The sequence below is a fragment of the Rhinopithecus roxellana genome, chromosome 1 (genome assembly GCF_007565055.1).
Source record: "Rhinopithecus roxellana isolate Shanxi Qingling chromosome 1, ASM756505v1, whole genome shotgun sequence".
In the NCBI taxonomy this organism is placed as follows: Eukaryota; Metazoa; Chordata; class Mammalia; order Primates; family Cercopithecidae; genus Rhinopithecus; species Rhinopithecus roxellana.
The window spans coordinates 80,768,336-80,792,674 of record NC_044549.1 but is presented as its reverse complement, the minus strand read 5'-3'; the positions used below and the strand labels follow the sequence as shown (position 1 = coordinate 80,792,674).

Here is a 24,339-nt window from a genome sequence, read left to right as displayed (position 1 = left end):
TTGAAGTCAGGTAGCGTGACGCCTCCAGCTTTGTCCTTTTGATTTAGGATTGTCTTGGCAATGCGGGCTCTTTTTTGGTTCCATATGAACTTTAAAGCAGTTTTTTCCAATTCTGTGAAGAAACTCATTGGTAGCTTGATGGGGATGGCATTGAATCTATAAATAACATTGGACAGTATGGCCATTTTCATGATATTGATTCTTCCTATCCATGAGCATGGTATGTTCTTCCATTGGTTTGTGTCCTCTTTTATTTCACTGAGCAGTGGTTTGTAGTTCTCCTTGAAGAGGTCCTTTACATCCCTTGTAAGTTGGATTCCTAGGTATTTTATTCTCTTTGAAGCAATTGTGAATGGAAGTTCATTCCTGATTTGGCTCTCTGCTTGTCTGTTACTGGTGTATAAGAATGCTTGTGATTTTTGCACATTAATTTTGTATCCTGAGATTTTGCTGAAGTTGCTTATCAGCTTAAGGAGATTTTGGGCTGAGATGATGGGGTTTTCTAAATCTACAATCATGTCATCTGCAAACAGGGACAATTTGACTTCTTCTTTTCCTAACTGAATACCCTTGATTTCTTTCTCTTCCCTGATTGCCCTAGCCAGAACTTCCAACACTATGTTGAATAGGAGTGGTGAGAGAGGGCATCCCTGTCTTGTGCCAGTTTTCAAAGGGAATTTTTCCAGTTTTTGCCCATTCAGTATGATATTAGCTGTGGGTTTGTCATAAATAGCTCTTATTATTTTGAGGTACGTTCCATCAATACCGAATTTATTGAGTGTTTTTAGCATGAAGGGCTGTTGAATTTTGTCAAAAGCCTTTTCTGCATCTATTGAGATAATCATGTGGTTCTTGTCTTTGGTTCTGTTTATATGCTGGATTACGTTTATTGATTTGCGAATGTTGAACCAGCCTTGCATCCCAGGGATGAAGCCCACTTGATCATGGTGGATAAGCTTTTTGATGTGCTGCTGAATCCGGTTTGCCAGTATTTTATTGAGGATTTTTGCATCGATGTTCATCAGGGATATTGGTCTAAAATTCTCTTTTTTTGTTGTGTCTCTGCCAGGCTTTGGTATCAGGATGATGTTGGCCTCATAAAATGAGTTAGGGAGGATTCCCTCTTTTTCTATTGATTGGAATAGTTTCAGAAGGAATGGTACCAGCTCCTCCTTGTACCTCGGGTAGAATTCAGCTGTGAATCCATCTGGTCCTGGACTTTTTTTGGTGGGTAGGCTATTAATTGTTGCCTCAATTTCAGAGCCTGCTATTGGTCTATTTAGGGATTCGACTTCTTCCTGGTTTAGTCTTGGGAGAGTGTAAGTGTCCAGGAAATTATCCATTTCTTCTAGATTTTCTAGTTTATTTGCGTAGAGGTGTTTATAGTATTCTCTGATGGTAGTTTGTATTTCTGTGGGGTCGGTGGTGATATCCCCTTTATCATTTTTTATTGCATCTATTTGATTCCTCTCTCTTTTCTTCTTTATTAGTCTTGCTAGTGGTCTGTCAATTTTGTTGATCTTTTCAAAACACCAACTCCTGGATTCATTGATTTTTTGGAGGGTTTTTTGTGTCTCTATCTCCTTCAGTTCTGCTCTGATCTTAGTTATTTCTTGCCTTCTGCTAGCTTTTGAATGTGTTTGCTCTTGCCTCTCTAGTTCTTTTAATTGTGATGTTAGAGTGTCAATTTTAGATCTTTCCTGCTTTCTCTTGTGGGCATTTAGTGCTATAAATTTCCCTCTACACACTGCTTTAAATGTGTCCCAGAGATTCTGGTATGTTGTATCTTTGTTCTCATTGGTTTCAAAGAACATCTTTATTTCTGCTTTCATTTCGTTATGTACCGAGTAGTCATTCAGGAGCAGGTTGTTCAGTTTCCATGTAGTTGAGCGGTTTTGATTGAGTTTCTTAGTCCTGAGTTCTAGTTTGATTGCACTGTGGTCTGAGAGACAGTTTGTTATAATTTCTGTTCTTTTACATTTGCTGAGGAGTGCTTTACTTCCAATTATGTGGTCAATTTTGGAATAAGTGCGATGTGGTGCTGAGAAGAATGTATATTCTGTTGATTTGGGGTGGAGAGTTCTATTGGTGCAGAGATGAGTTCAATTCCTGGATATCCTTGTTAACTTTCTGTCTCATTGATCTGTCTAATGTTGACAGTGGAGTGTTGAAGTCTCCCATTATTATTGTATGGGAGTGTATGTCTCTTTGTAAGTCTCTAAGGACTTGCTTTATGAATCTGGGTGCTCCTGTATTTGGTGCATATATATTTAGGAGAGTTAGCTCTTCCTGTTGAATTGATCCCTTTACCATTATGTAATGGCCTTCTTTGTCTCTTTTGATCTTTGATGGTTTAAAGTCTGTTTTATCAGAGACTAGGATTGCAACCCCTGCTTTTTTTTGTTCTCCATTTGCTTGGTAGATCTTCCTCCATCCCTTTATTTTGAGCCTATGTATGTCTCTGCATGTGAGATGGGTCTCCTGAATACAGCAGACTGATGGGTCTTGACTCTTTATCCAGTTTGCCAGTCTGTGTCTTTTAATTGGAGGATTTAGCCCATTTATATTTAAGGTTAATATTGTTATGTGTGAACTTGATCCTGCCATTATGATATCAACTGGTTATTTTGCTCGTTAGTTGATGCAGTTTCTTCCTAGCCTCGATGGTCTTTAGATTTTGGCATGTTTTTGCAATGGCTGGTACCGGTTGTTCCTTTCCATGTTTAGGGCTTCCTTCAGGGTCTCTTGTAAGTCAGGCCTGATGGTGACAAAATCTCTAAGCATTTGCTTATCTGTAAAGGATTTTATTTCTCCTTCACTTATGAAACTTCGTTTGGCTGGATATGAAATTCTGGGTTGAAAATTCTTTTCTTTAAGAACGTTGAATATTGGCCCCCACTCTCTTCCGGCTTGTAGAGTTTCTGCCGAGAGATCTGCTGTTAGTCTGATGGGCTTCCCTTTGTGGGTAACCCGACCTTTCTCTCTGGCTGCCCTTAAGATTTTTTCTTTCATTTCAACTTTGGTGAATCTGGCAATTATGTGTCTTGGAGTTGCTCTTCTCGAGGAGTATCTTTGTGGCATTCTCTGTATTTCCTGAATTTGAATGTTGGCCTGCCCTACTAGGTTGGGGAAGTTCTCCTGGATGATATCCTGAAGAGTGTTTTCCAACTTGGTTCCATTTTCCCCCTCACTTTCAGGCACCCCAATCAGACGTAGATTTGGTCTTTTTACATAATCCCATACTTCTTGCAGGCTTTGTTCATTTCTTTTTCTTCTTTTTTCTTTTGGTTTCTCTTCTCGCTTCATTTCATTCATTTGATCCTCAATCGCTGATACTCTTTCTTCCAGTTGATCAAGTCGGTTACTGAAGCTGGTGCATTTGTCACGTATTTCTCGTGTCATGGTTTTCATCTCTGTCATTTCATTTATGACCTTCTCTGCATTAATTATTCTAGCTGTCAATTCTTCCACTCTTTTTTCAAGATTTTTAGTTTCTTTGTGCTGGGTACGTAATTCCTCCTTTAGCTCTGAGAAGTTTGATGGACTGAAGTCTTCTTCTCTCATCTCGTCAAAGTCATTCTCTGACCAGCTTTGATCCGTTGCTGGCGATGGGCTGCGCTCCTTTGCAGGGGGAGATGCGCTCTTATTTTTTTGAATTTCCAGCTTTTCTGCCCTGCTTTTTCCCCATCTTTGTGTTTTTATCTGTCTCTGGTCTTTGATGATGGTGACATACTGATGGGGTTTTGGTATAGGTGTCCTTCCTGTTTGATAGTTTTCCTTCTGCCAGTCAGGACCCTCAGCTATAGGTCTGTTGGAGATTGCTTGAAGTCCACTCCAGACCCTGTTTGCCTGGGTATCAGCAGCAGAGATTGCAGAAGATAGAATATTGCTGAACAGCGAGTGTACCTGTCTGATTCTTAGTTTGGAAGCTTCCTCTCAGGGGTGTACTCCACCCTGTGAGGTGTGGGGTGTCAGACTGCCCCTAGTGGGGGATGTCTCCCAGTTAGGCTACTCAGGGGTCAGGGACCCACTTGAGCAGGCAGTCTGTCCGTTCTCAGATCTCAACCTCCGTGTTGGGAGATCCACTGCTCTCTTCAAAGCTGTCAGACAGAGTCGTTCGCGTGTGCTCAGGCCTCTGCTGCTTCCCCTGTTGTTTTTTTAGCTGTGCCCTGTCCCCAGAGGTGGAGTCTACAGAGACAGGCAGGTTTCCTTGAGCTGCTGTGAGCTCCACCCAGTTCGAGCTTCCCAGCGGCTTTGTTTACCTACTTAAGCCTCAGCAATGGCGGGCGCCCCTCCCCCAGCCTCACTGCTGCCTTGCGGTTAGATCGCCGCAGACTGCTGTGTTAGCAATGAGGGAGGCTCCGTTGGTGTGGGACCCTCCCGGCCAGGTGAGCGATATATTCTTCTGGTGTGCCCGTTTGCTTAAAGCGCAGTATTGGGGTGGGAGTTACCCGATTTTCCAGGTGTTGTGTGTCTCAGTTCCCCTGGCTAGGAAAAGGGATTCCCTTCCCCCTTGCGCTTCCCAGGTGAGGCGATGCCTGGCCCTGCTTCAGCTCTCGCTGGTCAGGCTGCAGCAGCTGACCAGCACCGATTGTCCGGCACTCCCTAGTGAGATGACCCCAGTACCTCAGTTGAAAATGCAGAAATCACCGGTCTTCTGTGTCGCTCGCGCTGGGAGTTGGACCAGGCACTATTCTTATCCACTCATTACATTAATAATTACTTAAACCTCATTTAATCGTCACAATAGCCCTTTGAGGTAAATTCTATTTTTGTGTCCATGATTTACAGATAAGGAGAGCAGGGTACATACAACAAGGTAAAGTTATTGTGCCAAGGTCACACAGCTAATAAGTGGTTGAGCCAGAATATGAACCCAGGATGCCTTGCCCCAGAGCCTGTGCTATAATATACTGCTTCTTAATATTTTCCAGCATTGTATAGCAAACTCAGAGAAAATCTGATAGTTACATGGCAAATGAATGAGTGAATGAACAAAAAATGAACACACTTTATGGCAATATTTTGGCAGAGAACTTTGTGTTTTATACTTGGCCCTCACTGGTGTTTCAGAGAGGTGAAATTCCATATAACTAAAGCACTGTGCTAGGCACTGCAGGCTATAACCAAATAAATAAGATGAATGTAGATGAGTCTGAGACCAACGAACTATTACAAAATTAGTCATTATTTAAACTACATTAATTAGAAGGCGGTGTATACCAAAACTGATCTGTAAATCTCACTCCTTACAAGCCTTAATAAAATGGGGATGATGATTTTTAATGCATACAGTGCTTTACATGTGTGTTAAAAATGATGACTTAATTCTTACAGCTAGTTAAGATCCTCATCAAATATATTAAACACCTACAGAATGGATCATTTTATGATGGCTTTATGGCCAAAGAAAGGGGAACAGGGTTACAAAGTCACTCAAACATTCCAATAATACACTACCTCATATTGGGAGCAAAGACATCAAAAAACCCACCATCTGGTGGTGCTTGGATGCTGCATGAGCTGTCAGCTTCTCATAGCCTTCTCTTTCATGTGCCATTTAGCCATTCTCAACTGGCCATTCCAGCCAACATTATGTGCTTTCAGATTTGTTAGCAAAAGCAGTTTAGATTCAGCTATGTCCTTATCTAGATGTTAGTCAGGCAGTCTGTATGTTTCCATACACAGTCCCTTCCAGAAGATAGAACACATCTGAAAGAACAATGCAGACAGGCCCTGGTCCCTTAATATCTGATTGATTTGTTATTTGCTATCTGGGAGAAAGTTGTAGTATCCAAATAAAATGTGTATGGAGTACTTTTCAGGATATAGCTGAACAAAGACTAACCAAAGGAAAAAAGGGAAAACATAGCAGCTGCATTTAATCTAGTCCAGCCTGTTATTAAGGGGCTTTCGTCCATAAGGGGATTACTTTGCATCCCCTTTAAACCAGGTGCTGTACTAAATATATCATTAGGATTCTCCCATCATTCACTTCCAGGCTCGCAATCCTTTGGCAGAACTTTATCTCAGTTCCTAGAATGCACCAGAGTCCTTCTGCCTTCACAGTCTTCGATGATCTATTCCTTTCACCTCACTGATCACTCCCACCCATTTTATCAGGCTACCTTCTACTTATCTTATGACTCAGCTTAAATGTCTCTTTTTCACACAAGACTTTCCCTGACACCTTATGCTATTAGATTCCCCCATTATGCTATTTCTTCACCTTGAACTTTTCCTTCAGAGTACTTAGCAAAATTTTAATTAAAGAATTATCTGTGGGGAGAGAGGGCCAGGATGGCTGATTAGAAGCAGCTGTTGTCTGTGGCACTCATGGAGAGGAATGAAAGTGGCAAGTGAATTCAGCACCCTCAACTGAAATATCCAGGTTCTCACATTGCTGACTAGTCAAACAGCTTGACCCACAGAGAATGAAAAAAAGCAGGGTGGGGTGATGGCCCACCCGGGAGTGGCATGAAGCCAAAGGTACCCCCACCCCAGCCAAGGGAAGCGGTGAGTGATTGTGCAGTCCTGCCCAGGAAACCACACACCTCCCGCGGAACTTTGCAACCAGCAGATTAGGAGATCCCCTCATAAGCCCATGCCACCAGGGTATTGGGTCCAATACACAGAACTGTGTGGAGTCCCAGCAGAGCAGCCACTCAGGCACACACAGAGACCCAGGAGTTTTGCATACTCCACCCCTGGGATTCTCAGCAAGATGGGAGATCCATCCCTAGGAAGGGAACTGAATCCAGGGAGCCAAGCAGATGTTCTGCAGGCCCCACTTCCACAGTGCCTCACAAATTAAGACCTACTGGCTTGGAATTCCAGCCAGCCAGCAGCAACAGGCGTGAGTCTGCCTGAGAAGGACTGAGTTCCCAGCGGGAGGGGCAGCCACCATCTCTATGGTTTGGGCAACTCAGCCGTTCCAACCTGTCAGCTCTGGAGAGTCCAGACGGTCTGGACAAGGAAGGGTCCCCCACAACGCAGCACAGCTGCACTACCAGAAAGCAGCCAACTGCTTTTTTAAGTGGGTCCCTGATCCTGTTGCTTCTAACTGGATGAGACCTCCCAACAGGGGTCTCCAGCCTCCTCCTACAGGTGCAGTTCAGGCTGGCAACATGTCAGTACCCCCTGGGATAGAGATTCCAGAGGAAGGAGCAGGCTGGTATTTTTGCTGTTTCATGGCCTTCACTGGTGATACCTTGGTATGGGAAAAGCTGAGGCAACTAGGGTCTGGAGCGGACCTCAGAAAAGCACAGCAGCCCTATGGAAGAATAGCCTGACTGTTAAAAACAAAGAGAAAACAACAACAATAACGTAAACAAAAAGGACCCCACAAAAATCCAACTCAAAGATGAGCAATCTCAAAGATCAAAGGTAGATAAATCCACAAAGATGAGAAACAATCAACACAAAAACACTGAAAACTCAAAAAGCCAGAGTTCCTAGTTTCCTCCACATGACAACAACAGCTCTCCAGAATGGCACAAAATGGGGCTGAGGCTGAGATGACTAAACTAACAGAAGTAGGCTTCAGAAGGTGGGTAATAATGAACTTCGCTGAGCTAAAGGAGCATGTTGTAACCCAATGCAAAGAAGCTAAGAATCATGATAAAACAATACAGGAGCTGATAGCCAAAATAGCCAGTTTAAGGAGGAACATAACTGAACTGATGGAGCTGAAAAACACAACATGAGAACTTCACAATGCAATCACAAGTATCAATTGCAGGCCAGGTACAGTGGCTCACACCTATAATCTCAGCACTTTGGGAAGCCGAAGCATGTGGATCACTTGAGCTCAGGAGTTTGAAACCAGACTGGCCAACATAGTGAAACCCTGTCTCTACTAAAAATACAAAAATTAACCAGACATAGTGATGCACTTATGTAGTTCCAGTTACTTGGGAGGCTAAGGCAGGAGAATCACTTGAACCTGGGAGGCAGAGGTTACTGTGAGATGAGATCACACACTGCACTGCAGCCTGGGCAACAAAGTGAGACACTGTCTGAAAAAAGAAAAAAAAAAAGTAACAGAATAGACCAAGTGGAGGAAAGAATCTCAGAGCTTGAAGACTATCTCTCTGAAATAAGAAAGGCAGACAAGAATAGAGAAAAAAAAAAGGAATGAACAAAACCTCCAAGAAATATGGGGATTATGGAAAGAGACTGAACTTACAACTGACTGAGGTACCTGAAAGAGACTGGGAGATGGAACCAACTTGGAAAACATACTTCAAGATATCATCCAGGAGAAGTTCCCCAACCTAATAAGCCAGGCCAACATTCAAATTCAGGAAATGCAGAGAACCCCAATAAGATACTCCATGAAACAATCAATACCAGGGCACATAATCATCAGATTCTCCAAGGTCAAAATGAAAGAGAAAATGTTAAGGTCAGTCAGAGGGCAAGGCCAGTTCACCTACAAAGGGAAGCCCATCAGACTAACAGCAGACCTCCCAGCAGAAACCCTGCAAGTCAGAAGAGACTGGGGAACAAATTCAACATTCTTAAGAAAAGAATTTCCAACCCAGAATTTCATATCTGGCCAAACTAAGCTTCATAAGTGAAAAGAAATAAGATACTTTTCAGACAAGCAAATGCTGAGGGAATTCATCACCACAAGGCCTGCCTCACAAGCACTTCTGAAGGAAACACTAAATATGGAAAGGAAAGACCATTACCAGCCACTACAAAAAACACACTGAAGTACCTGTGTATCTGAAGTACACAGACCAGTGACACTGTGAAGCAATCACATAAACAAATCTGCAAAATAACCAGCTATCATCATAATGACAGGATCAAATTCCCATGTAACAATACTAACCTTAAATTTAAATGGACTTTGTGTCCCAAATAAAAGACACAATGGCCAGCTGGATAATGAGCCAAGATTCATGGTATGCTGCCTTCAAGAGACCTATCTCATGTGCAAAGACACTCACACATAGGCTTAAAATAAAGGAATGGAGGAAAATTTACCGAGCAAATGGAAAACAGAAAAAAGCAGGGGTTGCAATCCTAGTTTCTGACAAAACAGACTTTAAACCAACAAATATCGAAAAAGACAAAGAAGGGCATTATGTAGTGATAAAGGGTTCAATTCAAGAAGTGCTAACTATCCCAAATATATATGTACCCAATACAGGAGCATGCAGATTCATAAAGCAAGTTCTTAGAGACTTTCAAAGAGACTTAGACTCCCATACAATAATAATGGGAGACTTTAACACCCTGCTGACAATATTAGACAGATCATCAAAGCAAAAAATTCACAAAGATATTTAGGACCTGAACCCACCTCTGGATCAAGTGGACCTGATAGATATCTACAGAACTCTCCACCCAAAAACAACAGCATATACCTTCTTCTCATCCCCACATGACACTCACTCTAAAATTGATCACATAAATCTGAAGTAAAACACTCCTCAGCAAATGCAGAAGAACTGAAATCATAACAAACAGTCCCTCAGACAACAGCACAACCAAATTAGAATTCAAGATTAAGAAATTCAGTCAAAACTACACAACTACATGGAAATTGAACAACCAGCTCCTGAGTTACTCTTGGGTAAATAATGGAATTAAGGCATAAATCAGGAAGTTTTTTGAAACTAATGAGAACAAAGAGACAATGTAGCAGAATTTCTGGGATGCAGCTAAAGCACTGTTAAGAGGGAAATTTATAACACTAAATGCCCACATCAAAAAGCTAGAAAGATCACAAGTTAACAAGCTAAATCACAGTGAAAAGAACTAGAGAAACAAGAGCAAACAAACCCTGAAGCTAGCAGGAGACAAGAAATAACCAAGATCAGAGCTGAACTGAAGGAGATAGATACACAAAATACCCTTCAAAAAATCAACAAATCCAGAAGCTGGTTTCTTGAAAAAGATTAATAAAGTAGATAGACCACTAGCTAGAGTAATAAAGATGAAAAGAGAAGTGAATCAAATAAACATGAGCAGAAATGATAACCACTGACCCCACAGAAATACAAACAACTATCAGAGAATACTATAAACATCTATGCACATAAACTTGAAAATCTAGTAGAAATGGATAAATTCATGGACACATACACCCTCCCAAGAGTGAACCAGGAAGAAACTGAGTCCCTGAATAGACCAATAATGAGTTCTGAAATTGAAGCAGTGATACGGTTTGGCTGTGTCCCCACCCAAATCTCATCTTGAATTCCCACATGTTGTGGGAGGGACCTGGTAGGAGGTAATTGAATCATGGGGGCAAGTTGTTCTTGTGCTGTTCTTGTAACAGCGAATAAGTCTCACAAGATCTGATGGTTTTAAAAAGGGGAGTTTCCCTAGACAAATTCTTTTTGCCTGCTGCCATCCATGTAAGATGTCACTTGCTCCTCCTTGCCTTCCACCATGATTTTGAGGCCTCCCCAGCCATGTGGAAATGTGAGTTCCCCATTAAGCCTCTTTCTTTTGTAAATTGCCCAGTCTCGGGTATTTCTTTATCAGTAGCATGAAAACAGCCTAATACAGTACATTGGTACTAATAGAGTTGGGGCACTGCTGAAAAGATACCTGAAAATGTGGAAGCAACTTTGGAACTAACAGGAATGCCTAGAAGAAGAAACGAAAATGTGGGAAAGTTTAGAGCTTGCTAAACACTTGTTGAATGGCTTTAACCAAAATGCTGATAGCGATATGAACAACAAAGTCCAGGCTGAGGTGGTCTCAGAAGGAAATGAGGAACTTGGGAACTGGAGCAAAGTTGACTTTTGTTATGTTTTAGCAGAGAGACTGGTGGCATTTCGCCCATGCCCTAGAGATTTGTGGAACTTTGACCTTGAGAGAGATGATTTAGGGTATCTGGCAGAAGAAATTTCTAAGCAGCAAAGCATTAAAGAGGTGACTTGGGTGCTGTTAAAGGCATTCAGTTTTAAAAGGGAAGCAGAACATGAAAGTTCTGAAAAGTTGCAGCCTGACAATGCGATAGAAAAGAAAATCCCATTTTCTGAGGAGAAATTCAAGCCAGCTGGCTGCAGAAATTTGCATAAGTGATGAGGATCCGAATGTTAGCCCCTAAGACAATGGGGAATATGTCTCTAGGGCATATCAGAGATCTTCTTGGAAGCCCCTCCCATCACAGGCCCTAAGGCCTAGGAGGAAAAAGTGGTTTCATGGGCCAGGACCAGAGTTGCCATGTTGTGTGCAGCCTAGGAACTTGGTGCACTGTGACCCGGCTACTCCAGCCATGGCTACAAGGGGCCAACATAGAGCTTGGGCCATGGCTTCAGAAGGTGCAAGCCCAAAGCCATGGCAGCTTCCACACAGTGTTGAGCCTGCAAGTGCACAGAGGTCAAGTATTGAGGTTTGGGAACCTCTGCCTTGATTTCAGAGGATATATGGAAATGCCTAGATGCCCAGGCACAAGTTTGTTGCAGGGGCAGGGCCCTCATGAGAACCTCTGCTAGGGCAGTGCAGAAGGGAAGTGTGGGATCACCACACAAACTCCCTACTGGAGCACCACCCAGTGGAGCTGTAAGAAGAGGGCTACCATCCTCCAAAACCACAGAATGGTAGATCCACCAACAACTTGCACTGTGTGCCTGGAAAACTCGCAAACAACAGCCCATGAAAGCATCTAGGATGGGGACTATGCCCTGCAGAGCCACAGGGCCGGAGCTGCCAAAGGCCATGGGAACACACCTCTTGCATCAGTGTGTCCTGAATGTGAGACGTGGAGTCAAAGGAGATCATTTTGGATCTTTGAGATTTGACTGCCCTGCTGGATTTTGGACTTGCATGGGGCCTGTAGCTTCTTTGTTTTGGCCAATTTCTCTCATTTGGAATGGCTGTTTTTACTCAGTACCTGTACCCCTGTTGTATCTAGAAAATAACTAACTTGCTTTTGATTTTACAGGCTCATAGGCAGAAGGGACTTGCCTTGTCTCAGAAGAGACTTTGGACTGTGGTCTTTTTGAGTTAATGCTGAAATGAGTTAAGACTTTGGGGGACTGTTGGGAAGGCATAATTGGTTTTGAAATGTGAGAACATGAGATTTGGGAGGGGCCGAGGGGGGAATGATATGGTTTCACTGTGTCCCTACCCAGATCTCATCTTGAATTCCCACGTGTTGTGGGAGGGACTCAGTAGGAGGTAATTGCATCATGGGGGCAGGTACTTCCTATGCTGTTCTCATGATAGCAAATAAGTCTCATGAGATCTGATCATTTTAAAAGGGGGAGTTTCCCTGCACAAGCTTTTTTTTGCCTGCTGCTATCTTTGTAAGAGATGACTTGCTCCTTTTCCTTCCACCATGATTGTGAGGCCTCTCTAGCCATGTGGAGGTGTGAGTTCTCCATTAAACCTCTTTCTTTTGTAAATTGCCAAGCCTCAGGTATGTCTTTATCAGCAGCATGAAAACAGACTAATGCAGGCTCTAATAAACAGCCTACCAGCCAAAAAAAAAAGAAAAGCCCAGGAACAGACGGATTCACACCTGGATTCTGCCAGAGGTTAAAAAAAAGAGCTGGTACCATTTCTAATAAAACTATTCCAAATCATTGAAAATAAGGGACTCCTCCCTAACTTGTTCTATGAGGCCATCATTCTGATACCAAAACCTGGCAGATATACAACAAAAAAAGAAAACTTAAGGCCAATATCCTTGATGAACATTGATGCAAAAATCTTCACAAAAATATTGGCAAACCAAATCCAGCAGCTTACCAAAAAGCTTGTCTGCCACAATCAAATTGGCTTTATCCCCAGTATGCAAGGTTAGTTCAACATACACAAATCAATAAATGTCATTCATCACATACACAGAACCAAAGACAAAAACCACATGATTATCTTAATAGGTGCAGAAAAGTCATTTGGTAAAATTCAACATTCCTTCATATTAAAAACTCTCAATAAACTAGGTGTTGAAGAAACACACCTCAAAATAATAAGAACTATATATGACAAACCCACAGCCAGTATCATACTGAATGGGCAAAAGCTGAAAGCATTCCCCTTGGAAACCAGCACAAGACAAGAATGCCCTCTCTCACCACTTCTATGCCACGTAATATTGGAAGTTCTGGCCAGGGCAATCAGGCAAGAGAAAAAAAGGAGTATTCAAATAGGAAGAGAGGAAGTCAAATTATCTTTTTGCAGATGACATGATCCTATATCTAGAAAACTGCATCATCTCAGCCCAAAGCTTTTTAAGCTGATAAGCAACTTCTGCAAAATCTCAGGATACAAAATCAACATGCAAACATTGCTAGCATTCCTATACACCAACAACAGGCAAGCAGAGAGCCAAATCATGAATGAACTCCCATTCACAACTGGCACAGAAAAAATAAAATATCTGGGAATACAACTAACAAGGGAATTGAAGGACCTCTTCAAGGAGGACTACAATCCACTCTCAGAGAAATCAGATAGGACACAAACAAATGGAAAAACATTCCATGCTCGTGGATAGGAAGAATCAATACCATGAAAATGGCCATACTGCCCAAAGTAATTTATAGATTCAATGCTATTCCCATTAAATTGCCATTGACATTCTTCGCAGAATTAGAAAGAAACTACTTTAAAATTCATATGGAACCAAAAAAGAGCCTGTATAGCCAAGACAATCTTAAGCAAAAAACAAAGCTGGAGGCATCACACTATCCAACTTCAATCTATGCTTCAAGTCTACAATAACCAAAAGAGCATGGTACTGGTACAAAAACAGGCACATAGACCAATGGAAGAGAATAGAGAGCCTAGAAATAAGGCCACACATCTACAGCCATCTGATCTTCAACAAAGTTGACAAAATCAATGAATGGGGGAAAGACTGCCTATTCAATAAATGGTGCTGGGATAACTGGTTAGCCATATGCATGAGATTGAAGCTGGACTCCTTTCTTACACCATATACAAAAATCAACTCAAGATGGATTAAAGACTTAAATGTAAAACCCAAAACTTAAAACCCTAGAAGAAAATCTGGGCATTCAGGACATAGACACAGGCAAAGATTTGTCCACTCAGGACACAGGCATGTGCAAAGATTTCATGATGAAAATGCCAAAAGCAATTGCAACAAAAGCATTTCAAAATAGACAAATGGGCTCTGTTAAACTAAAGAGCTTCTGCACAGCAAAAGAAACTATCATCAGAGTGAACAGACAACATAGAGAACGGGAGACTATTTTTGCAACCTATCCATCTGGCAAAGGTTCAATATTCAGAGTCTACAAGGAACTTAAGAAATTTACAAGAAAAAAAAACAACCCCATTAAAAAGTGGGCAAAGGACATGAACAGACACTTCTCAAAAGAAGCCATACATGAGCCAACAAACATGAAAAAAAGTTCAATATCACTGATCATTAGAGAAATGCAAATCAAAACCACAGTGAGATACCATCTCACACTAGTCAGAATGGCCACTATTAAAAAGTCAAAAAAAAAAAAAAATAGATGCTGGTGAGGTTGTGGAGAAAAAGGAATCATTTTACACTGTTGATGGAAGTGCAAATTAGTTCATAGTTCATCCATTGTGGAGGACAGCGTGGTGATTCCTCAAAGAACTAGAGGCAGAAATATCATTTGACCCAGCAATCCCATAACTAGGTGTATACCCAAAGGACTATAAATAATTCTACTATAAGGATACTTGCACACATATGTTCACTGCAGCACTATTCGCAATAGCAATGACATGGAACGAGATCATGTCCTTTGCAGAGACATGGAGCTGGAAGCCATTATCCTCAGCAAACTAATGCAGGAAGAGAAAACCAAATACTACATGCTCTCATAAGTGGGAACTGAATGATAAGAACACATGGACACATGGAGGGAGGACAACGCGCACTAGGGCTTGTCAGGGGTTGGGGAAAGGAGAGCATCAAGAAGGATACCTAATGGATGCTGGACTTAATACCTGGGTGATGGGAATGATCTGTGCAGTGAACCACCATGGCACACATTTACCTATGTAATAAACCTGCACACCCTCCACATGTACCCCTGAACTTAAAAGTTGAAAAAAAAGAATTATTTGTGATTTTGTTTCCTATTCTCTGCTAGGTGTAAGCTTCAAGGAGGCAAGGACAGGGTCACTCTGGCTCACCCCTAGATTCCCAGCCATTAGGCATATGCCTGGCACACAGTAGAGCCTCAATAAATATTTGTTGAATGACAGAATGAGTAAATAAATGAAACTGGACCATGCTTTCTGTGAACTCACAATGAAGCGCTATTTAATGTTTATGTAGGGTCTATTCTGTTTTCACACTTAGCCTTTATTTGAAAATTAAGCTGTATATGCTAAAAATAGAATAACTTAGTAATTGGACATAGAAAAGGTGGTGATTGGTTAGTGGTGAGGTGGGAAGTCGAGTGAATTTCCATTTAGCGCTACAGAACATCCAGCTGCCAGGTAATAGATGGTCCTAAAGCTCTTTCATAGCTTGGTTTCACAAAAATGAGACTAAAGTCCCTTTCCAAGTATTCCACCATGAAGTCTCAGAGAAACCTTTAGAGCTAGTAGTTCTAGATGGGCTTAATGGTTAGTCTTTATTTTAAAATAATCAACCAATTTTTTTTTAATTCTCCTTTTATTGCAGGTTTTATACTGCTCAGTTTCCCTCAAAGAATAATCCAGTAAGTGGTGAAACAGTTCTAGGTGCAAAGGGAGAGTAGATATAGAGAAAGGAAAGATGTTGGATGATGCAGATTGGATTATAGCCTTTTAATGTGAAGTCTGATCTGCATGTCAACCATGTTTCTTTAAGATTCAGACTGCAGTTTTGTGATAGTCCCTGCCTTGTTCTATCTTCCATAAAAGCTTAGACATTTATGGTTACTAGAGATTTGCTGTCTGTCTCTTGTTAGCTGTAAGTTCAAGTTTTGTGTTCATACATTTCAAATTTTGTATGCCATTGTATCCTTGTACTTGTCACACAAGCTCAATAAGCTAAAGTTTTCATGATTCTTGTTGTAGGGTTCAGAAGACAGCATTTTATTTCAGGTTTTTACTGGCCTCCAGAATTCTCTTCATCTTCTAATTTAAAAATCTTTATTTATTATTATTGGCATTGACATGGAAATTATCTTTTTCTATCTCAAAGGAGTTTTGAGGTATATGTCAAATATATCTGAAGTTAGGTAAATGTTTACTATTTTGAGAGTTCATTTGCTCAGTTGCTTATATAGATTTTCTAAATGTTGATGACAAAGAATGGATGGACAAAACATCTGAAAACTAATATTTGTAAATCTAATGCATTTTTAATGACTAGAGCATTAGGACATTTAGAAATCATTGCATTGCAGATGAGCATTTAAGTTTTTAGTTAGATGACTGATTTTCCTTTTTCAGATTAGGACATTAGGATATAATTAGAAAAATGCCATGGCTAGGATGCACAGAAACCTCTTCTATTTGCTTTTATAAAGTGTGAGAATTGTACATAAGGAAGTTTTTTGAGGGATGATTGGTTGAATTTTCCTGACTACATGCATTCACATATATGCATACAAAATTTTTCCACCACATTCTAAAAACAGAAACTTTACTCATAAAAATCAAACACATATAGAAAATATTGTGAAGAATAAAATTTAAAACTATGCTTAAGTTAACCACCTAAAGTTAGTTTCATTTGGCATATTTCCTTTCAGTTTTTTTGCCATTCACACTTTTTTTTTTTTTTTTTTTTAAGGCAGAGTCTTTCTCCGTCTCCCAGGCTGGAGTGCAGTGGTGCAATCATCACTCACTGCAGCCTCCACTGCCCAGGCTCAAGTGATTCTCTCACCTCAGCTTCCTGGGTGGCTGGGACTATGCCCAGCTAATTTTTGTTTGTTTGTTTGTTTTTAGAGAAATGCGGTATGGCTATGTTACCCAGGCTGGTCTTGAACTTGGGCCTGAAATCCTCCCACCTCAGCCTCCCAAAGTGCTGGGATTACAGGCTTGAGCCACCACACCCACCCCCTTCATACATTTTATAATTTCATTTTCTATGGTTGAGATAGATTTTTGTATGTTTTTTTTTTCATTTAACTTCTTATCTCAAGCCTTTCCCATATCATGAAGACATCTTCATAAATTCAATTTATTGTGGCTCTTTACAGTCTCATCCCATGAAACAATGTAATGTGCTTAACACTCCTCAAATGCTGGAAATTTAAGTTGTTTATTTTTCAGAACTTATAAACACTTATTTGCATAGATTCTTGAGTTTCTAATTTTTTTAATTTTAGAGTAGATTCATAAAATGAAATTACTGAGTAAAATGGTATGAACATTTTTAAGGCTTTGGTACGCATAGTAAAGTCCTTCTAGGATATTAACACTAATTTATATTCCCACTTGCTACAAATGACAAGGCTTAATATATTTACTATAAAAGAGGTCATATAAGTAAATAGGAAAAATGTACTAAGAGTAAAATGGCTTACAAACATGAACAGAAAATTTACTAAAAAGAAAATTACAGAGAGACATCTGCACTCCCATGTTTATTGCAGCACCATTCATAATAGATTAGATACAGAATCAACATAGGTGTCCAACAACAGATGAATGAATAAAGAAAATGTGATATACATACACCATGGAATATTATTCAGCCATAAAAAAGAATGAAATCCTGTCATTTGCAGCAACACAGATAGAACTGGACTTTATGTTAAGTGAAATAAGCCAGGAACAGAAAGTTAAATACCATGTTCTCACTCATGTGGAATCTTTAAAAAATTGATCTCTTAGAAGTAAAAAGAAGTACAGAGGATACTAGATGCTGGGAATTGTAGGGGGAAGGGAGGGCTAGGGAAAGATTTGTTAAAGAATACAAATGTATGGCTAGATAAGAGGAATACCACTGTAAGAGGACTATAGTTAACGATAATACGTTATATACTTTCAAATAGATAGGAAGATATTGAGTGTACCCACCAAAAAGGAATGATAAATGTTTGAGATGATGAACATGCTAATTACCCTGATCTGTTCACCATATATTACATGTATCTAAACATCACTATGAATATGTACAATTCCTATTTGTCAATTAAAAAACAATTTTTAAAAAGAAAATTAAAATATCCATATAAATATATATGAATGAAATTAAAATAAAATACCATTGTAAGTATAATAAGCTATTATTCTGAAAATATTAAAAGGTAAGATGTTAACAGAGGAAGCTGGGTAAAGGGTAATAGGAAGCTCTCTAAACTTTTTTTTAACTTTTCTAAGAGTCTAAAATTATTTCAAAATAAAAAGTTAAAAAATTAATTTACCCATATAACGGCTGTGGGTGCTTAAATTATTCAGTATGTTTGTACTTACTGATCTCATGTAAATAAGCTGATGCACTCCTAGAAATCTTAAATGGTGCATACCTAATTAGTTCGCTCAAGTCACACCTCTAGTATTGAAAAGAAAGCGTGGAATATCTCCAATGCATGCTCTTATTTATTGTATAGTTTTCTGAACTTGCTCCATAGAGTGTAAGCTTTATCTCATTTAATCCTGTCTACCCTAGGAAGTAGCAGTAAAATTATCATGCTCATTTTTACAAATGAGAAAATCAGGGCTGAAAGGTTGAATAACTCATACAAAGTCATATGCTAAAATCTTTAATTTTAATTGGTTTCATTTATGTGATATGTCCATTTAGCAGAAATGGCTTACATTTTGAAAATGAATGTTTGTCTTTATTTCCAGTTGTCTGTGATGTTCCCTTTTCAACAGATGAGCCTACAGATGTTATACCACGAAGCTGTCAACTAATGACAGATGTTCCACATGTCACACAGCTGCTAAACATGACTAAACTTCGACAAACTGAAATAAAATTTGGAGGCCATCGTCCTCTAAGATCAGCAGAATCAGGTACACACCCAGGCACCTAAATTAAAAGTGTAATATGTCTGCATCTCCCCCGTAAAGTGTGACTTCCTCCAAAAAGGGCATTGCCCCTCATTCTTCTATATCCTTAGTACTTAACAGAGTATACTTGCCACATACCAGGCCAGGGGCTACAAACTCAGATTACTAATAAGGCCAGGAGGATAACATAAATGAATAAAGTGGGCTGGTTGCCTGAGTATTTGACACATAGAAATATTTTCAACTTCAGCAGTGAGAGAAATGGTTATGGTATTAAGGGAAAGAGTAACTTTAACAACTGTGCAAATAATACATTAAATTGCAATTAACACTCAGCCCCTGTGAGGGAGTTAGTTGTAGGGAGTGGTGGGGACTGAAGCCAACTGGAAGCTCCCTCAGTCTAGAAGGGAGAGCCACAATTCAGTTCTAGCTAGTGTTGCCTTTCAGAAAGGCAGGCCCATTCTCACCAGATCTCCCATTTTTCTCAAGAGGAACTGGATATGTGAATGTTTATGATAAATCTCCCAATTTTAAAACATTGTCTAAAATATTTTGAAAACACTCCATGGGCCAAACAAAACATGTCAGGACTGCTAGTGTTCTACCTCTATGATAGACACCAGAGCTGTTGACCAAATGAATGAGTAGTGCTTACAAATGAAGAAATTTAATATTGTCTAGGTGAGTGGTTCTCAACTACCTATAACCTCCTTACAGGTTATAGACATTTTTAATGTCAAAAAAAATTTTTCTGATGTCTGTGTCCCAGGGATTCTGATTTAATTGGCCTAGGATGGACCACTGGATCACTTATCCCACAAAAGCTGTGTGGTTCACGTGACACTCACAAACACTGCAGTATTTCAATGAAAGGTAAAATGATGGTGGCAATCACAGGACATGTATGGAGGAAGAAGTAGATCTTGAAAGTATCCAACCTATACTTATATAAATAAGTACTTATAATAAATAAATAGATGTGAGGTTGTTGGAAGTGTAAGATGGAGCAGAAGACTGAGCAAAGACAAAGAGACAGCACAATGGGTAGATAAGTTTACTGAGGGATTAATAAGAGGAAGGGCCTTAGTAAAAGCGGAGTGACTGTGTTGGAAGAATATGAGAGAAATGGGCTTCAATTTCCTAAGGTAGAGGAATGATAACTTCTGTTTTAGGAAGTTGAATTTAACAGCAGGATTCAAAGTGAAATTTTGAAATCAAGTGAGACCAGAAATTAAGGAGCACAACTAAGAAGTCTTTGTGGCAATCTAGGCTTAAAATGGCAGAGGCCCAGACTCACAGTGGCTTTGAAAGTGGGAAGCAATGGCCCTGAGAGCAACTGCCGGGAAAACTGGCAAGACTCAGTGATTCTCAGGTAATAGATGGGGATGAGAGAGTGGTCAAAGTTTGAAGGAGGTCAAGGAGAAACAAGAGAAAGGAGATAACCATGATATGAAAATTTCAAAAGTGAACTCATTTTATTCTCTGTACTTATTCCATGTTCATTTATTCTTGGGATATTTTCTATATGTCAATCTTCATCAGTATAACTTGTCCTAAATTGTATATTCCCAGAGAACTGGGACCTATTTGATAACCTTTTTGGTATAAATCCTGACAGACTACTATGTATAAATAAGCAGTACGTTATTTAGCCCTTTATTATGACATTTCCAAACTTACAGAAAATTCGAGAGAATGTATGATGAACAATACCTGTGTACTCATCACCTGCTTACACAGTTACCAGCTTTAGGTAGGACTTTTTGATAGCAATGCAGGCACACACAATGGGAATTTGTATGCTTACTATATATACTATATTTAGACAGAGAGAGACTGTATACAATCCATGGTCATTAAAGAGCCTTGAGAAAATATATACATAAAAGGATTAAAAAGATCTGACTACCCAGACAGCTACTATAAACACTTTGGGTCACAATTCAATCTGAATGGAAGATGTACTACAGAATAAAATAAGTAGGAGTGTGTTCTATAACAAATGCTATATTTGTATGTAATATGCTGTGATAACTTTCAATAACAAATGCTAAACTATAAAGCATATCAGATAATTGTTTGCCATTGTAAATGCTATTTTTCTAGCTTAATGTTTCAAGAATTATGTCTTTAAATGAAAGTGTCTTTAAATGAAAGTGCGAGTCTATATCCAGATATTTTAAGTGTCTTTTTCGATTTAAAGTTGAAAGACACTTATAATGTGTGAAATTAAATGAGAATTGGAATAAATATTAATTGCATCACTAATTCAATGTTATAATTAAACACAAACTTTTTCATAGGCCATACTTGAACCCAACTGATGAAAGAGGATATTAATATATATTTTACAATTTCCATAAATGGGCTCTCAGTGCATAATAGTAAACTTGAGTCATATATACAGAAATGAATAATTGTCATCTCATAGCACATTTCTTCTACTCTGTGAATCCCAATTATATTTATATTCATTTGTAACCATAGGGTTTATGATTGTACTTCTTAAGTAAATCTCATTGCACATGTACACCAGCTAAGATTACACAAACATAAATTGCACTTTGTGGTTCTCTTTCTGTAAATACTTTTCAATTGCTGATTTTGACATTTGTGAGCTTTGAAAGTTACCATCAGTGAATATTGTAATAATTCTTGTTCTTGTGTAAGCCATTTGAAAGGTGTAGCTAATGAATAATGCCCAAGGACAGGCTTTTTAATCATGGGAAAGTCAAGAGATATTTCTTCATTTGAACTACTTGTTTTTGTGTCTTTCTAAAAAGTGGACTCCCTACAATGAGATTTGAATTGCATGAGAAAATGTGTTCTCTTTAATTAACTGTGGACTACTCATGTAAATTGTGATATTTTATTATAAATGCACATATTGAGAGATCCCAATGAAACCTCTAGAGAAAGAAGTATCTGTTTTCTGTAGGTGCTTTCTAGTGTTTTCACACAAGCTGAAAAGGAAACCTTAAAACTTCTGACTGTTTTGGAGTGCATTTTGTTGAATAGAATATAACTTGATCAAGAGCTTTTAATGAAACTAATAAAATAATTATGTTTCCAAAAACCACGCATTCACACTATTCACTTTGTCAATTCCCAGTACACATTAACTAATACTGTTGCAGAAGACTGTGGAATCTGATGATCTTATTGTCATTAATGGGACCCCAGTTTAATTGAACCAGAGAACCAGATCTGGTCATTGAAGTTGAGCATTCAGCTGCTAGTGACAAGATGCAGTGGTCCACTAAGCACAAATCAAAACTAGTAATTTACTTTAAAATTACAAGGCAGTCTTCCCAAGTGCCCTCCTGTCCACAGCAGCCATCTTATTGGATTCTTACTCCTTTTTAAATGAGAAGACACTGACATCCCTAGCTCCTAGCACAATTGTAAATGAGTACATTAATGCATCAAGCAAAAAAAAAAAAAAAAAAAAAAAAAAAAAAAAAAACATGAAATAATCATCTAACTATTTTTGGCAACGGTGAAGTCCTTACTAAAAATTTTTCTGTTGGTTCCACACTATGAAAGCAAGATTCAAAGTTTTAAAAGTCTACTGTGAAGTAAGAGAACCTAAAAGGAGGAGTTAGATTCTGACTTCAGAATAAATCAAGATACTCTTTAATTTCTTCTTTTCTAAACTCAGACTTTTGCTTAGCCTTGTCTTAGGATTGCTGGTTAAAGATATCTCACAATTTTTAGTTTCAATGTGTGATAATTCAAAATAAACTCAGTCATCTCTTATGTTTGAATCATATATCCTCTTTCCTTTTTTTCAATAAAAGTGAAACATAACTAGTCACATTCTTTTGTCAAAAAAATTTTAAGTGTGAAATAATATCCATTGAATATGGATCTTATCGATCAATATCTATGGAATCTGTTACAACAAAGATGACACAAATCATTTATAGAGTGGATTTTAATTTTTCTGTAAAATTTCTGCCAAATATTGAAAAAATTTTAATAATATAAAACATAATCTTAAATATTAAATTCATTTAATCAGTTTGACAATTGTGTTACTTTTGCAGGATTGACTCAAACCTATTTTTACGTTTCTCCTTTAGATATTTATGACTACATTGCTTGTAATAACAAAAATCCAGAGACAAACTACTTGTGTACCGTAGGGAATTGACTCAATAACCGCACAATAAGATATCATGCAGCTATACAAAGAATGACCTGCTCTGCCTGTGATGGCCTGGAAAGGTCTCAAAGCTGCGTCAGTCAGTGAAAAATAGAAACCAAGAATGTTGTTTCAGTATGATCTCACTGATAGAAATAAAAAAGATAGTTACCTACGTATGATATATGCATAAAAGTTTTAAGGAAACACAGGAAACTTGATAATTACCTTTGAGACAGGGACTAGTGGAGGCAGGGGCAGTGAGAAAAGACTTTTACTTCTAGTATCATACCCTTCTCTATTACAGAATTTTAATTTGCCAACTGTATTCATGATTGTTGTCAATGAGTAATTATGGGACATTTCTAGTTTCTTCTTTATACTTCTCTGTATTTTGAAAAATTCTAAGACTTGCTATAAAATTAAAATATATTTCTGTTTAATATCAATATTTTTAATTAAAATATGTAATAAGAAGGAAATTCAGAATTATTAACAAAGTAAAGTCTCTGTATAGTTAAATATTAAACAACTTTTTAGTTTATGGCTTAATAGGGAAATATATAATATATGGTTATCTACACTATGTCAGTATGAATTTTGAGATATTTTAATTGAACTGTGAATTTTCAGATACTTTTTCACTACTGGTGAACTCGAGGCTATAATAATCAATACCCTCCACCAACCCCCAAGACACCCTTTCTGTGACATCACCCAGTTTTTACTTTCAGCACAGCATTTATCGTTATCTGATATTTTCTTATTTACTTGATTACTTCCTTCTTGCTGTCTCCCCCACTAAAATGTAAGCCTGAGAACTGCAGGGTCCTATTTATTGTTGTATTCCTAGCACCTAGCTCAATGCTTAGCACTTACCAGGAGCTCAGTAAATATTTGTTGATTAAGTGATTAAATGAATGAATGAAATAATAGCCAAATAATTTGAGCAGATTAGGGTATTTAGCAATAAATCATCATCATTATCATCAGAGCTACCATTTAGTAGTTGTTATTGTGTTCTAAGCACTGAACCCTTTACATAGTTTATACATTTAATCCTCTCTCACACCCTCTTATGTAGATACCATCATAATCACCCTTTTTATGGTTGGCACATAATAATTGTACATATTTATGGTGTACAACATAATATTTCAATGCATGTACACACTGTGTAATGATCAAATCAGAGAAGTTAACATATCTATCATCTTAAGCATTTATTGTTTCTTGGTGATGAGAACATTCGAAACCTTTCTTCTAGCTGTTTTGAAATATACAATAGATTATTGTTTACTCAATAA

At 38.7% G+C, this 24,339-nt stretch overlaps 1 protein-coding gene and 1 long non-coding RNA gene across 4 annotated transcripts in view; one reads left to right on the top strand and one right to left on the bottom strand.

The window, feature by feature from the left end:
- The window catches only part of C1H3orf67 (chromosome 1 C3orf67 homolog), a 317,333-nt gene that overhangs the window by 167,599 nt on the left and 125,395 nt on the right, over positions 1–24,339 (top strand). Inside the window, exon 7 of one of the 3 annotated variants that reach the window (XM_030927037.1) lies at positions 18,748–18,888. The exons of 1 other annotated variant lie outside the window; for it this stretch is intronic. In XM_030927037.1, coding sequence (XP_030782897.1) covers positions 18,748–18,888 — 141 coding nt within the window. Of the gene's footprint in view, positions 1–18,720; positions 18,889–24,339 lie in introns of all 3 variants that reach the window. One more of the 3 variants, XM_030927031.1, reaches the window with a different exon arrangement.
- Positions 1–24,339, bottom strand: part of LOC115896436 — a 223,519-nt gene that overhangs the window by 136,758 nt on the left and 62,422 nt on the right. The gene's annotated exons all lie outside the window — the stretch shown is intronic.